Raw genomic sequence first — 16,762 nt, 5'->3', positions numbered from 1 at the left:
AGGCGATGCAAAAAAGATACCCTTACTGTTTAACATGCAGGATGATACTGTCTATAAAAGATTGTAATTTGTGGTAAAACCAATGTCCAACATCAAGATTTGTGGAACTGTCCAAGGTGTCTTACAGGCCTTTTGTCGGTGAGACAAAGCTGTCATTCTATACATTACCTCAAAAGTGTACTATTCTAAAGATAAGGATGACTGATACATGACTATCCTGTCCATTCTAAGAGGAAGCATGGAAGTTTACTTAAAAAAAAACAAGAAAAACCTGATTTTTTCTTTCCTTGTAATTTGCCACTTAACACTTAAAAAAAAAAAGAAACTATATCAAAGTCTAGTAATAAGAATGAGAATAAAAAAAACTCAGCTAAAGTTCAAACTTAATAAGGACTGTAAGCTCCATGAGGGCAGAGGTTTTGTCCATTTTGTTTTGGCAGGTACCCTCAGTGCCTAAAATAGCATCTGGCTTCCAGTAGTAGGTGCACAATAAATATCTGTTAAATTAATGAATAAAGTGGATTGATATAAATTGCTCAAGAGAAAAAAGATTAGACACTGCTGTGGAATAAAGTTATTCAACAAATTTTTCATTGGAAAGATTCTGGAATACTGAGATATTATGAAGACAAGAAAGAATATGTAAAATGCCCCAAACCATTTAGCAACTCAACAAATGTTAACTGAGCCTACCATTTTTCAGGAACTTTTACAGTAGGGATACTGTAATGAAGACACACTCAACCTTCTCCTGTACCATTTCCTATTATCAGATGGCCCTTAAGAACAAAGCAATGCTAACATGTACTATGTACTTACTATGTGCTACACACTATAAGAAATTTACAATAACTTTATCACTTCTTCCTAACAATCTAAGAGTTTGATACTATTATCATACTATTTTCCTGCAATGGAGACAGACAGAAAAGTTAGGCAACACTGCCCAAGGTTATACAGCTAGTAAGTAAAGGAAAAGGAAGAATTGTAAGATTTGGTTATGAATGAGAGATCATGTGGATAAAATATCATCATCTTTGGATCCACTCCAATACAATCCATTTAGGGGGGTAAATATGAGGTAGATAATTGTTGAAGAAAGATGATGGGCCCATGAGAACACATTATGGTGTTTTCTATTTTTGTATAACTACCCACTTAGGAAAACGGGCGCCCATTCACACTGTCGATGGACGCATAAATTGGCAGAACTTTTAAAATTAACACTGAAGTGCATGTTCAATTTTAAAATGTGCATACCCTTTGATTCAGCATCCTAGTTTGAAGTTTAGCCTACAGAAATAATAACATAAAGATTTACTTACAAGGCTATTTACTTTTGTACTATAGTTAATGAAATAATGTAACCATAAATGCTAATTAACAGAAACAGTTAATAAACTAATCCTATGGGTAGTTACAGAGGAATGTTATGGAGGCATTTTTTCATTAGATAAATCTGATTGCACTGACAAGTTATCCATGGTAAATCATCAAATGATTTTTCTCAAAATGCAAACCAATACTATAATCATATTTTGTAATCTAATGTGTGTGTGTGTTGTATAATAGTGTGTAGGTTTGCTTTCATTCCTTAAATACTTTATTTGGTAGTGAGATTATAGGTTATTTTTACTTGTTTGGTATGTACAAAAAATAAAAAATCTAGATAGCATTTACTAAAAAAAAACTGGAGGTGTTTTTAATAATGCAAGCTCCTTTAAATGTATTTATTTTTGTATTCTAAGCCTGGATTACAGAGTAAATATTTACTAAATGTAGGAATGCTGATTACCAGCTAGGACGTTCCTTAAGACATTATGTTCTTGACTCAGATTTATGTAAATAAAACTATAATGCAATTGAAAGGACACTTAAGAAAGAACACATACCTCGCAAAACTTCACTGATATGAGATTTGATCTGTAGAGAACAAGCAAAATTACCAATGAAAAAACTGCCCCCTTCCCTTTTTTGGGGAAAAAAAATCAACCTAGAAAATTCAGTTCCCAAGTAGCTGTATGACCTCAGGTAATTCCCTTAACCTTTTTTTTTTTTTTTTTAAACCTTCTTAATCTTCACAATTTTCACCTAAAAACCCTGAAGCTGTTAATACCTCCTAAGGTTCCTATAAGAATTCATGAAGGAGCTTGGTAAATTAAAGAGTAATATTAAAATGAGAAGATATTTATTATGTAACTAGTTAAGTCAGCATGGGGTGAAACTAAGTCAGGCATACCTGCATCACCAAACATCAGCAAGGCAGCAGCAATTGCTCCATCCATAGTGCTGGTTGATTCAATTAACTAACAAAATGAGAAAAGATTAATGTTTTAAAAATAATACTTTAAGAATTATTTCACAAAGTTACCAAATATTGAAGAACGAATATATTAAATATACACAAAGTGGAGAAATATACATACATATTAGCTTAAGTTCATTAAATCCTATGATAAATTTTCAGAAAATCTGGTTTATCTAAAAAGTCTTACCTAAGTGTACCTTAAAATGTATTAGATTTACTTAACACCACTTTAAAGCAAAAAATAAAACATAGTCTATGTACAGTGTATTCAAGGTTTTGTTATTTTAATTGCAAGGCTGTGCACTAAAGTCTCAAAAACTTCCTACCTATGAGTGAGTCCAGGCAGTGTGTGTGTGTGTGTGTGTGTGTGTGTGTGTGTGTCTGAGAGACAGAGAGGGAGGGAGAGAGAGAAAGGGAAGGAGAGGGAGGAGAGGGAGGGAAGGAGGGAGAGAGAGAGAGAGACACTGACAGACATTTAAAATAAACCACAATTCTGGCATAATTTTTTTTAAATCTAATACTTCTTGAGTGGGATAAAGGACTCTTGAAATTTGCTCTATTTCTAAATTGCTCTAAATTAAATTGCTTGAATTTGTTCAAGAACATAGTAATATATGGCTTACATAATTAACAGTTTCAAAATACTTTTTATACTGTTCTGTAACATTTTGGATTTCAGAAAAAACTAAATATCCCATATTTTTCTCTTGCTATAGTTTCCTGTATTTCCAATGAGCTACTTGTTTTAAAAAGATCTCACTTTTTAAAATAAGCTATTTTTGTATTAAATTAAATAGCCTCAAAACAAATTGATAATGCTCTTTTCTATACTAGTTTTCCTCATCTTGGATCCTCAGATATCCTGTAAGCCCCTCCTCATTTTCAAAACAGTCAAAGCATATTCTTATCAAGCCTAGGACTAAATTTATATTTTATAACTTCTTGAATTATTTTATGTGGGTCTAAAAGCCTTTGTAGAGTAACCTATGTCACCTTTAAATCTTTTGAAATGATGGGAGATCACCTGAAATCCAGATTATTTCAAGAGAGTGCTGTTTTGAGCAAGTGATAGGCTAAATTCCCAAAATTTCAGATACTACTGAAATATACATACAAAGTTCATTTATTGATATCAATCCTATTTTTCCACTGTAATTATAAAATTAGAGATAAATGTTTCTATAGGAAATAAATCCCCTTGAACTACCTGAAAAACTGGCAATCAAGCTAAAGTATTTTTAAACTGAGATTTGTTTCTTTATGTTGAATATTTTACTACTCCATCATGTTTATTCTGCTGAAAGTTCTTTCCAACACTTTTAAGTGTTGCTACTAGTGGCTACATCCGTTCCTTCTTTTTCTAGGAAAAAACCCCATTGGGAGGCAAATTATGCTACTAGAAGGGGAAAATGTAGACCCAAGATACCATTAAAGTTTCATTTAGCTAACAGTAAGAAGGTATCAAAATGATCTGGGAAATAAAGATTCATATTAAATATACCAGAGAACAAAGGAATAATATAATCTACACTTAAAGAGTTCAAACTAGCAGGCCTAGGACCATTTTTGGTTCAGACATGCTTTGCTTGACCTGAATGGTATTTTTGGTTTTGTCTTTCTTTAGTTACCATAAAAAGGAATGAAGTACCGATACAACAAGAAAGAACCTCAAAACCTTACACTAAGTGCAAGAAGTCAGTCATAAAAGATCACACATTCTATGTTCCCACTTATATGAAATGTCCAGAATAGGCAAATCTATAAAGACAGAAATCAGTGGTTGTCTAGGACTGGGGGAGGGAAATGGAGAGTGACTGCTAATGGGTAGGTTTCTTTCTGGAATGATTAAAATGTTCTAAAATTAGATTATGGTGATGGTTGCACAACTTTGTAAATATACTAAAACCCAATAAATTATACACTTTAAACAGGTGATCTTTACGGCATGTAAACTGTTATCTCAATAAAGCTGTTAAATTGATGATCAACACCAAATAAAAATCCAGCCCTTTCACTTTATTTGAAAATCTGAACTATCTGATAAAAACAGGCTGTCACTGATTTCACATGGTCGTATCTTACAGAAGCCAAGGAGCAGCTACCCCTCTTAGAAAGGGTATGTGCCAGTGTCCACCACTTCAGAGTTACCTGCCAAGCCCACACAGATACGGCACCTCCTACGCCTCAGCTTGGGGAAGGGGAATTGTCGGGGGTGGGTGGGTGGTGGTGATGATCAATACAAAGGCGAAAAAACTGTGCACCTATAATTAAATGATTCCCCGAAGATCATTCAATTACCAAGTGGCAGAGCTAGGGATAAACTATTTACTAACCTTCAGAGGTTTATTCTCTATCTAAAACTTAATGGAATGGTGAGTTTTTATGTCCTTTTATAATAAGCCATAGATACCTATAACAGTCCAACTACAGCCACTTATTTTGTTTCTATAATTCAATCAATATTTCTCGGCAAGGGTGCTACTGGCAGGCAATTCTTCTGTTATGCAGAACTGGCCTCAGTATTGTAGGGCGTTAAGCATCCCTGGTCACACGCACTAAATGTGAACAGCAACAACTCCTTGTTATTTCCGGGGAAAAAAAGAAAAAAAGCCTCCTGACATTTCTGAGTTTCTAGTGAGAGGTGGCGGGAGGAAGGTTGTCCCCATTTCAGAACCATTCAAACACAAAAAACTTCACAACCTATGTGAGATACAGAGAAGCCCAGATTATACTATTTATAGGTGAATAAACCTCACCTACTATAAGACTCAACAAGTAAATCTCTGGCATTTGCCTTTATTAAATATTAAAGTTAATAATTATCTTCAAACATAAGATATCTTTAGAAAAATGACTATCCACTAAATACAGCACTGGATATAGGAGACATTTTAATCATCAATACAACTATAATAACCAATTACTATAAAGGGGTATATAACCTTAAGTAAATCACTGTCACTTCTCTGCGGAAAAAGTTCCTTCAAGGTCTGAAGTTTAGCATCTTTAAGGTCTTCCAATTCCGAAAGGTCTTCCAATTCTGAAATATCATTATTATTTCTACCTGCCATGGCAGGAAGGCCTTGGGACTCTTCATCTTCAGATGGCTCAGAACTAAAAATATTTTCAGAGGGAAAAAAAGTGTTTTAATGTATTACTAAAGTTATTTCATTATAATTGTATATATGTGTATATATAAAATACAGTATATTTGCAGTTCTTTTCAATAATAAATGCAATCTATACCTGTCAAAGATTGAAACGACTTTTTTCCTTTCAGTACAGTTGTGCATATAAATCTACATTCCCAAAGTCAGCATACTTTGAACATATCTCAAATTATCTGGGCTGGGATAGAAAAGAACAGCAAAAACCTGCACTTATTTTGTTAAGATCCATACTCATCCATTGCACACCCACTTTCTCTTTCCTACTTTTTCACCTGTACCCTGAATAAAAGATGAGTGTTGTCATGTTGCTCCTGAGAAATTCTGAAGCATACACTAGTACAAAGATAAAAGAATTTTCATATCCTAGCTAGGTGATCAGAATCTAAGTGTTAAAATCGGAATGGCCCCATTCAGTATCAGACTGTCTACCAGGAACAAAACACTTCTTCCACAGACGGGGAGCATTTATTTTATATAAGGCTTCGTGCAACAACAACTAACTTAATCTCATTACATTTCACTTCATATGTTTATCCTATATAAAAGACATTGTGAGCCAAATTTCACTCGTGTATTTCCAAACAAAAAAAAAAAATCTCACTTTGAAATTGTGATTTTCTACCACAGTAAGCATTCTGAAGATCAAAAAGCAGAAGTATAACAAATGGGCAGAAGTTATAAAAATCAAAGAAAGAAATATAGTTAAGTATATTCCTAGTGCCAGAGAATGCAGACTTTGCTATGCAGCTAATTCTATTTTTGGACAGCTCTCTTAGACACATATCCAGGACCTGTATTTTAGTAACTTCTCTATACTTTATTCATGTTAGTTCAACTGAACCTGTTAGGGCACCGGTTATGCCTAAGAATCCTCTGAAAACATATAAAAACAGATTGTGAAGGATGAGGAATACGTATTTTAACAAGACTCTAGGCTGACTTCTTGAACCTTGCTCTGAAAAACCGTTCTAAAGTAACAAGGTAAAATAAATCTCTTCTTTTAACACTCTGTCTGGCCATCAGTATTTGAAGACAATTACATGTACCTCCCTTTCCATTACACCCAGCCTTTTCATTCCTTATGCACTCATCTCTAAGTTTTCACTCTGCCTCACTACGTTCACGCTCCCTAACTGATTCTGCGTCTTAGCTCGCTGAGAACATGAAAGCTTTCCGGTTTGAACCCTTTTCCATTCCTGTACTGGATAAACCACTTCAAAGGTCCTGGCTCTTCTGACCATCACAACCCTAACCTAGCGATCAGATTCATCACCATTCCATGGGACAAACTGAGGTGCCCTTGATGTAGTAAGTCTTCATGTTGACAATGAATCTTATCATGCCTTGGACTTAATGCCCAATGTACAGGAAATACAAATAACAGAGGAATAAATTCAATACCATCATGAAGAAACAATCAGAAAAGTCTATTTCGTCTAAAAGACTTGATCTCTTCAATAAGTTAAAATCCTTAAAAAAGAGGAGAGATGGGGAGTGGACTATTTTAAGATCAAAAGATAGTTAAGAGTCATGACATCCAAATGTACCTTATTTGGATTCTGGTTTGAAAAACTAGCTACAAAACACATGAAATCTGAATATAAACTGGGAATTAGATGATGTAGAGAACTGTTCACTGATAACAGTACTTGTTTTTTGGAAGTGGGATGTACAGCAAGTATTAAGGGAAGAAATGTTGGGGTATCCTTAATTTACTTTAAAATACTTCAGCTAATAATAATAATTAGTGAAATAATGAAATAAGGGAAAACATTAAAAATTGTTAAAGGCAGGTGGTATATGTAAGTGTTCATTAGCTATTATTTTATTTTCTTATATGACTGAAGCTTTAAAGATAAAAGAAAAAAATCTACAAGAACAAGAATGACCACTTTGTGTTCTTTTATCCGGTCTCAGATCAAGTTATTCCCTTCTGTTGAAGTCCCTGCTTAGTGCTACGGGATTCATTCTAGCCCTTTCTACTTCCTACAGGGCCCTGCTTAACTGGCCACCATCTTCTCTCCTGGATCTTTTCTCTCCTTAAGCTCTTTCTCCCAAGCCTGCAATGCACTCAAGACTGCACTTCGTTCAGTGTGCCAAGGGTTCTAGGCACTGTGGACACAGCAGTGAAATAGCAGACTCTCCTCTCCTTCACAAATTTTATAAGGCTGATTTTCTATTTCAGCGTTTCCTATATTGTTCCCAACTTACTGGTTTGTATCTTCTGCCCCACCACTTTGGTGAAACTGTCCTAAGGGCAATAATACCCTCTAAAATGTCAAACGTGATTTAAAAACACAAACCAGAACCCCCGGAACCTTTCACTGGTTGTCTTCTCCTCTGTGTTCCCACCACTGTTACTCTTTGCAAAGGCGGCCCTACCCTAACCCTCACCCCAGCGGTTCTGCAGCATCATTACTTCTGATTTTCCCTTGACCTCTGAGCCTGTCCTTAATCTCTGTAGAAGGCTTTCTTCCTTTTTCACCTCCTTGAACTGCCAGTATTACCTAGGATTCCGTCTTCAGCTCCTTCGTGTCTATTAATGCTTCCTGAGAGATTGCATCAATTGCCAGAGTTTCTATCATCTACATCAGTGGTTCTCAAAAGGGGGGCAATTTTGCCCCCAGAGGACATTTGGCAATGTCTAGAGACATTTTTGATTGTCTTGACTAGAGAGGTGCTACTGGCATCTAGCAGGTAGAGGTCAGGGATTCTGCTAAACATCCTACAACGTACAGGACAGCCCCTCACAACAAAGAACTACCTGGTCCAAAACGTCAACAGTGTCAAGGTTAAGAAATCCTGATAACCAAAAAGGCCCATGCATGGGTACTGATTGTAACGATGGAACGTGCACACAATGCAGTACTATGGAGTTGTGAAAAAGAATACGGATTTTTATGAGCTGACATGATTTCCAGGATATATATACTACTAAGTTAATAAAACAGAGAATAAATGTACATATATCTCTATACATACCCAATACAAGATACAGTGCTGTCTTCTGTGTAGGAAACAAGAAGAAAAGATACACCAAAGGAAAACAAAGTATGACTAGAAACTAAACAAACTGGTTAGTTCTGAGGTAGGAGGAGGAAGGGGTCAGAAGGAGAAGGGACGGAAAGTTAATACTTCTCTAAGCACACTGTACATGGAGTTTTAATTTTTGGAATTGTGTTAATATTTTAAATATTTGAAAGTAAAATTTTTTAAAAAGGGACAAGGGAAAAACCCTAAAAGGAATACACACAGAAATTAATGAACTGAACTACATTTCAAGTGAATAACAAAGAAAAATTTAAATAAATAAGCCAAGTACTTTAACCATACACCCTCATCTAAAGACAAAATAAAACTTATAAACAAATCTTAAACTCTTAGTGAGCTTAATGGTCAAGTAGCATGATTACAGCAATTCTGAAACTATTTTATGTACATTGAGCGATTGAACAAATCAGCAAATATAATGATATTGGTGGAAGCAGAGTTCTCACTGTCAGAGAAAGAAATATAGAGAAGAGGCAAGGAGGAGCCTTGTAGTAGTAGATTAGAATGAAATATATTATTATAAACTCATGATTTAAAAAACAAACCAACAAACAAACAACATTCTCTCGTTCTCTTATATCCTAGCCCATTCTTGCTAAAAGGGCAATGACATAATCCCCTGCTTCACCCAATAGCAAAGAAAGGACACACCTAGTCCACAGATTTCCAAATACCATTCCTTTAAAAAGGAACCAGTGCTACTTGGAGAAATGGCTAATTCTAATTTCAGGCTTGGAGTAGAGAAAACACTAGTCTGCAACATCTTGCGCCAGAAGGGAAAGGCTCAAAAAATGATAGGAACCTGTCAAAACCAGGGTCTATGTAAAGGGGCCCTGCCAAAACTGAGCAATTTCAGCATCAAAATGAGTAATTATAGTAATAGATTATAATGTTAAGCAAAAAAGCACCTATAATTCCATTTTTGTATTTACTGTGCTAAATAAATATATGAATAAATAAGGAGAAAAGGGAAAACTATCTATAGTAGAATAGCAAATAATGAAAGTATAAATTCTAGACTGTTAGTTAGAATACCACATTTCACAACTACCAGTGTAGTAACGGATTCAGGCAAGAATCATCAACAGATGCTACAACTATTGAAGGGAAGTCTGCTAAGGAAGAGGATCCTTACCCAGTCTTAAAGTATCTCATCAGAGATTACTTAATCATTAAAAACGGGAAAATGGTTAACTTTATAGGAGAAACCTGGCAGCCTTCTGAGTGGTTAAGTTCCCTTCACCAATAATGAGACAAACTGGTTATCAGTGTGCCTCCTAACATAACACACTGAGGAGGACACAAAATCATTTATGTCACTCCTATCACTTAACCTAAATTTAATCAAGAAGAAACAACAGAGGTGCAGAAATTGAGAGACACCCTAAAAAACCTGGCCTGTTACCTTCAAAGGCCAATTATCATGAGAATCAAAAAGGCTGAAACTTCCAGATTAAACGAGACTAAAGACACATGAAAAACGAAACCCAATGTATGATGCTGGAAAAAACTTTACTCAAAATATGATCCATGGGCTGACGGCTAGTCCTCGAAATCAAACTGTCTGTTATCCGTCCACGACAAGATAAGGAACTTAAAACAGAAGGAAAAACAACTACATTACTGAGCACATTGCTTAGTTCAGTTTTTTTTTTTTCTTTTCATTACAAGACTTTCTTGGTGAAGGAATGAGTACATTGATTTACATTCTAGGGCACATTCCTTACTTATAAACTAGCTCTGAGTAGCACTACTATAAAGAACATTATTGGGATAACTGGTAAAATTTATATATGGACTATATATTAGATGATATTACTGTACCAACGTTAATCAGTATTTGTGAATTTGAAATGCTACTTTTGGAGGGAATTCCCTGGCGGTCCAGTGGTTAGGACTCAGAGCTTTCACTCATGGGGCCCAGCTTCGATCCCTGGTCGGGGAACTGAGATCCTGCAAGCCACGAGGTGTGGCCAAAAATAAATAAATAAAAATAAAATTAAAAAAAAAAAAAAAGAAATGCTACTCTTGTTATGTAAGAGAATGACCTTGTTCTTAGGAGATAAACGTGAAATTATTAGAGGCAAAGGTTTCAGTAATAATTCTAATTATTATTTTATGAAGAAGGTGACAAGCAAACGTGGGGAAATGTTAACAATGGATGAATCTTAATCTTTTTAAAAGGATGTGGAAAGTGATTATTCTTGCAACTTTTCTGTAAGTTTAAATTTTTTTCAAAATAAAAAGTAAAATTTGGAGTGCTAATATATCAATTTTCCTCAGGATTTACCACACAGGATCATCACTATTTTTTATTTCAGAGTGACGTTCAGGATAAAGGCATGTTCATCAGGGCTTATATACACAAAGCAGCTCATTTTCAGAGGAAATCCTCATCTTGGGAGTGCACGGTGTTAACCTCTTGCACCTCTGCCACACTTTCTTCACTTAGCTTCTGATCACACAACCTTCTGACATTTTTCTTACCTCAATGACTGTTCCTTCTTAGAGCCTTCTGTAAGTTTCTTCTCATCTCCTGTTCCTAAAATCCAGACTTCGCCTGGCCTAAGTCCTTCAATTAAGAGATCTTCTGTTTTCCAGCTATACTAGTGTCTCTTACTGATTTCATCTAATCACGTACCTCTTAATATCAAGTATCCTGACAACTGGTAAATTCAGATGTGGAAGCTTGACCTCTCTCCAGAACCCGAGTGTCCCAAATGCAACTGCCTACCTGACAGGCGCACTTCAGACGCCTAAGCGTCTCCTCAATCACAGCACGTCCGAGACTGAGCTGCTGATCTTTCCTTCGGGAGGCGCTCCCCGACCGCACCCAAGGCGGCACTCCTCACCCAGTTAGTGCCGACTCCATCCTTCCAGTTGCTCAGGTCAAGTATCTTAGGGTCAGCCCTGACTCCCTTCTGTCCCATGCCATTTGAAATCCATCAGTAAATCCTCTCTGCTCTACCTGCAGAGTATATTCAGAATCTAACCACTTATTATTCACTCCCACAGCGACTAGCATGGTTTAAGCTTCCACCATCTTTTGCCTTGGTTATTACAACAGTATTCATGCTTCTACTACGACTCCCCTACAGCCTTTAAAACTTTTAAACATATAGATCAGATCATTTTACTCCTCTGCTCAATATGTTCCTTTAGCTTCCCATCTCGTTCAGAATAAAAGCCAAAGAGCCTATGGGCTTAACATGGGAAAGCTCTTTCCCTATCCCACTCCTCACCTTCTGACCTTAGGTCCCTCACTTCGCATCATTAGCCAACACTCTCCCCCCCCACCCCCGCCCACTTTCCTCAAAAACAACAGGCAAAGTACTGCTTCAGGGTCATTAAACAGGCTACTCTCAATGCCCCTCCCACCATATCCACATGGCTCCCTTTCTTAGCTCCTTCATGTCTTAAGAAGATGAAGCCTTTTCCGACCATGCACTTTAGAAACCATGCCCTTACCCCGGCCCCAAACCCTGTATTTCCCTTCCGCTTGCCCATCATATGTATTATCTGACATACTGCATTTTTAATTTATTTACTGTTTTTCTATCTAACATACAAAGCTCCGTGCTAGCTCAATGAATGTGTCCCAAAAATGTTAAAATGATTTGACTCTAGGATTCAAGAACAGATCAGAAAGCAGTTACAGGTGACTGAAGGTACTTGTGAAAATAATTTCTCTATCTATGGAGAATGAAAAACTTAAATATTTGCTCTCACTGAACTTGTTATTGAAAATCAGAACCATGGGAGTTCCCTGGTGGTTCAGTACTTAGGACCTGGTGCTTTTACTGCTGTGGCCTGGGTTCACTCCCTGGTTGGGGAACTAAGATCCCACAGCACATGGCCCAGCCAGGAAAAAAAAAAAAATCAGTTATCCAGTCTCTCTCTCTCTCTCACTCACACACACACCCACCCACACCCACGCACATCTCTCTACATGTCTTAAGTTAGGGAAAAATGATGAAGATGCAGTCAGGAAAAGGCAAAGAAGGGGGGAAGTCATCAAAAATTTTCAGTTTAAGTAACTTTTTCTCAAAAAAAGTCTTATACACGCAAATATAATGAATCTATTAAGTTGCTTACACTATAATCACTGTGTCTTTGTTGAATTTTTTCTCTTGAACTGTACTGGAGCAATCTGGGGAAACAACATCTTCACTATCTGAAGACAAATCAATATATTGAATTCCTCTTTGATTCTTGAAATACGATATACTTGCTTTTCTTTCATTTTCTGGGGTTTCTGGAACACTAGAATCTTCTGCAAAAGAGAAAAAGCAGAAAGGAATTTTGAATAACTTGAAAATAAAGCAAATTTGTTTTTGATAATTACAAACCATGTGCTAAAAATCTTTAGCTTCATTCACTGTTTCCATCCTAAAACCAAAAATTCCTCCCAAGTTTTAAAGAAAAAACTAATAGTCAACCAGGGCTGGCATTAAATGATTTTCCAATTCACAGGTTACTTACTAGCAAGAACTTAGTGGACACTGCAAAACAGGTTTGCATTTTATATTTTAACCCTTTTCTCTCTGTGCTTTTGCTTCCTAGTACCCAGTTCTTGCCTAAGAGAACACGGACACGAGAGCCCAAACAACTTGAATTTCAATCCCATCTCTCAGCTAAGTTACTTAATCTCTCTAAGTCTCTGCATCCTCAGATGTAAAATAGAGATGCCAATAATCACAGGGCTAATGTGCACATAAAATCAGAAGATACGTATTAAGCACTTAGTTCAGTAATTGGCACACAGCCAGTATTCAACAAACATTAGCTCTTACACAAATGTTGGTGTTATGGACAAAATTATGTCCCCTCCAAAATTCCTATGTTGAAGTTCCAACCCCCAGTACCTCAGAATGTAATGTATTTGGAGATAGGTCCTTCACAGAGGTGACTAACTTAAAATGAGGCAGTTAGGTTAGTGACCTAATCCAAAAGGACTGATGTCCTTATAAGAGACACCAAGGATGTGTGTGCATGGAGGAAAGGTGATGTGAGCACACAGCAAGAAAGTGGCCACCTGCAGCCCAAGGAGAAAGGCCTTACAAGAAACTGAACCAGCCAACACTTTCATCTTGGACTTCTAACTTCCAGATATGGGAGAAAATAAACGTCTGCTGGTTAAGCCACCCAGTCTGTGGTACTTTGTTACGGCAGCCCTCACAAACTAATGAAGTTGGCATCACCCGTCTATGCAAAACAAATGAGTATAGTATTCTATTGAGGTCTCCTCTCTCCAAAGGGCTGAGTTCTAAAATTATTCTCCGTTATACACTTGAGGAGAGATCAGATTTAAGAAATTCATACTAAAGTGAAAGTAGTCAGTGTCTTGGTTTAGTGAATACCGTCACCCCTCAGTATCGGTGAGGTTTGGGGGGACTGGTTCCAGGACTTCCCTGCCCCCCACACCAAAACTGGGGGATGCTCCAGTCTCCCCTTAAAACTCTTGGCCTCGCCCCCCATTAACTGTCATGAAATGATAGCCATCATTATCATAAGGCTCCTGAGTCATATTTTTAAATAACATTAACCAAGGTCTATATAACCAATCGCCTGGAGTGAACTAAAAAATACTTTACTTCCTGCAATGAAGTCCTAGCAACATTACCGAAAAGCAAATCACAAAATTGTTCCAAAAGAACAATTTTATAAATGTTGAGTGTGCCTTGGGTGAAAAACTCTGCTCTGGAACAAATCACAGCTATGTTAACTGTCATATGTATGAAGACATTTACAAGTTCTGATAATTATGTAAAGTAATAAAATTATAGTCCAATTCCTGTAAAATAAGTATAAAGGTACTAGGGACACTGCTTTTACATAGTATTCCTGATATGTGACAAATCACACATAAAACTAAGAATTTAGATCTTTACTGTATCAAAAATTTGACCTAAACTTAATGCATATCATTTTAACAGTTTAACGAAAGTGTCCTGCTTTCTTATACTTGAAAAGGGCTTTTGCAAAACGATTTGGATTGTCCACTTTTCTTTAAAAAGCTTCTTTACTCAGGGACTTCCCTGGTAGCACAGTGGTTAAGAATCCGCCTGCCAATGCAGGGGACACGGGTTCGATCCCTGGTCCGGGAAGATCCTACATGTCGCGGAGCAACTAAACACCTGTGCGCCACAACTACTGAGCCTGCACTCTAGAGCCCGCGAGCCACAACTACTGAAACCCAGGCACCCTAGAGCCCGCGTGCCGCAACTACTGAGCCTGCATGCCTCAACTACTGAGCCCGTGTGCTGCAACTACTGAAGCCCATGCGCCCTAGAGCCTGTGCTCCACAACTAGAGAGGCCACTGCGATGAGAAGCCCACGCACTGCAGTGAAGAGTAGATCCCGCTCACCACAGCTAGAGAAAGCCCACGCACAGCAACAAAGACCCAATGCAGCCAAAAAAAAAAAAAAAAAAAAGCTTTTCAAACTGGCCATTTAAATGTATTACTGCATGGGGGGGGGGTGCCTAAAAATTCTATTAATGAGTACTAGGAGAACTAGAGTTTCTTGAACTTGATTATATATTCATCTTATTAAAAACTACTGCTTCATCAAGAACATTCTTAAGTGAAACTGGTATTTAAAAATTTTAAGGATACAATGACAGTTTAGAACAGTTTGGAATCTTGGCCTTGATTCATGCTAGGGCACTAGCAGTTTTACCTACCATTGCTCTTGCACCATCAGTGCAAATACCAACATAGTGAAAAAGGCAAGTGATGTCTTAATATTATTATGAAATAGTTTTGACCTTATGGACACCCTTTTGGGTCTTACGGACCTCAAAGGTTCACAGACCACACTTTGAGGACTAAAGGGAAACAGTAAGAGCTTATTTATATAAAATATCAATTTTCCAATATAGTCAATAATCTGGAATTAGAATAGGGCTGAAATGCTTAGATTTGTTTGTTTGGACTATTTTTGGAAGTAAACAGCAGCAAAAATATCTAATAGCCAATGGTCAAAAAGATATTCCTGACGCAATGATGCTTTCTGACCCAAAGCAAACAAGCACTTTTAAGCAGCACCACAAAGGAGACAGGAAGGAAGCAAAAAAGAAAAATACAGAAATGAAGGAAAGAACGGTGACCAGTAGAAACAATTATAAAGACATGGGCTACCACATAATTCTGACTTTGCTGAATGCCTTCTGTATTGAAGGCACTGTGCCAGGACGTGGGGGGTATTGAAGGACAAAATAGGCCGGTCACAGTTCCACTTGCCCTAAAGAAACTAATAATAGGAGCCAAGTAGCCATGTACATAAGTAGCAATGTTGTGAGTCGTAATTTGTGCCATGCGACAGGAATAAACAAAACGCTAAAAGAACATGAGGGAAAACAGCTATCCTTTCAAATAAAACCAATAAAAAATCCTATGTGTTAGAGACAGAAGATGATATTTTCTCTACCAAAGGCAATGGGAACCTACATCATTACCATATGCAAGAAGATTCCAAGGTTCCAGGGGGTAATTCCAAATGAAATTCCCCATTAGTGGTATGCATGAGAAGACAATTTTATACCCCAAACTTTTCCAGTATACTTTTACCCATTCTCATATCTAAGTCTACCATGAAACAAAACGAGGATTTAAACCTGCCACTGATTCTACCTTTCTAAGCGGTTCAAGATCAAGAACCACTCAAAAAACAAACAAAACAATCACTACTGGGAGATTATGAAAGGTCATCCATAAATAAAGGTGATCTCCCAAAGCAGAATGAAAACACTTAAACCTTCATATCTGGGACTTCCCTGGTGGCACAGTGGTTAAGACTCCACGCTCCCAATGCAGGGGGCCCGGGTTCGATCCCTGCTCAAGGAACTAGATCCCACATGCATGCCACAACTAGGAGTTCACATTCCACAACTAAGGAGCCCGCGAGCCGCAACTAAGGAGCCCACATGCCGCAACTAAGGAGCCGGCGAAACACAACTAAGGAGACTGCAAGCCGCAACTAAGAGACCCGGTGCAACCAAAGAAAGAAAGAAAGACACCTAGTTCTCAAAAAAAAAAAACAAAAACACAAAAAACCTTTATATCTGTCCCGCAGACTTATGTAAGTGTGCCATTTTTGATATTCTAATTGTATATTGCTCTACATGGTTCAATTCTCTAACATGGCAACTGACTTTCAAGGCAGTTCCTTTGAATACCTAGTAAAGCACATCATATATTTGCCTCTTTGAAAGGTTAATTACCAAAATAAT

The 16,762-nt window shown here is 37.1% G+C and overlaps 1 protein-coding gene across 5 annotated transcripts in view; it reads right to left on the bottom strand.

Annotated features, from left to right (window-relative positions):
• The window catches only part of SMARCAD1 (SWI/SNF-related, matrix-associated actin-dependent regulator of chromatin, subfamily a, containing DEAD/H box 1), a 69,034-nt gene that overhangs the window by 40,249 nt on the left and 12,023 nt on the right, over positions 1–16,762 (bottom strand). For all 5 annotated transcript variants that reach the window (XM_059922422.1, XM_059922421.1, XM_059922423.1 and 2 more), the window contains 3 exons: positions 12,625–12,802; positions 5,251–5,422; positions 2,240–2,306 (listed from right to left, as the gene is read on the bottom strand). In XM_059922422.1, coding sequence (XP_059778405.1) covers positions 2,240–2,306; positions 5,251–5,422; positions 12,625–12,802 — 417 coding nt within the window. The remainder of the gene's footprint in view (positions 1–2,239; positions 2,307–5,250; positions 5,423–12,624; positions 12,803–16,762) is intronic.

This window comes from Balaenoptera ricei, chromosome 5 (genome assembly GCF_028023285.1).
Source record: "Balaenoptera ricei isolate mBalRic1 chromosome 5, mBalRic1.hap2, whole genome shotgun sequence".
NCBI classification, from domain to species: Eukaryota; Metazoa; Chordata; class Mammalia; order Artiodactyla; family Balaenopteridae; genus Balaenoptera; species Balaenoptera ricei.
This window is presented reverse-complemented; position numbering and strand designations above follow the sequence as displayed.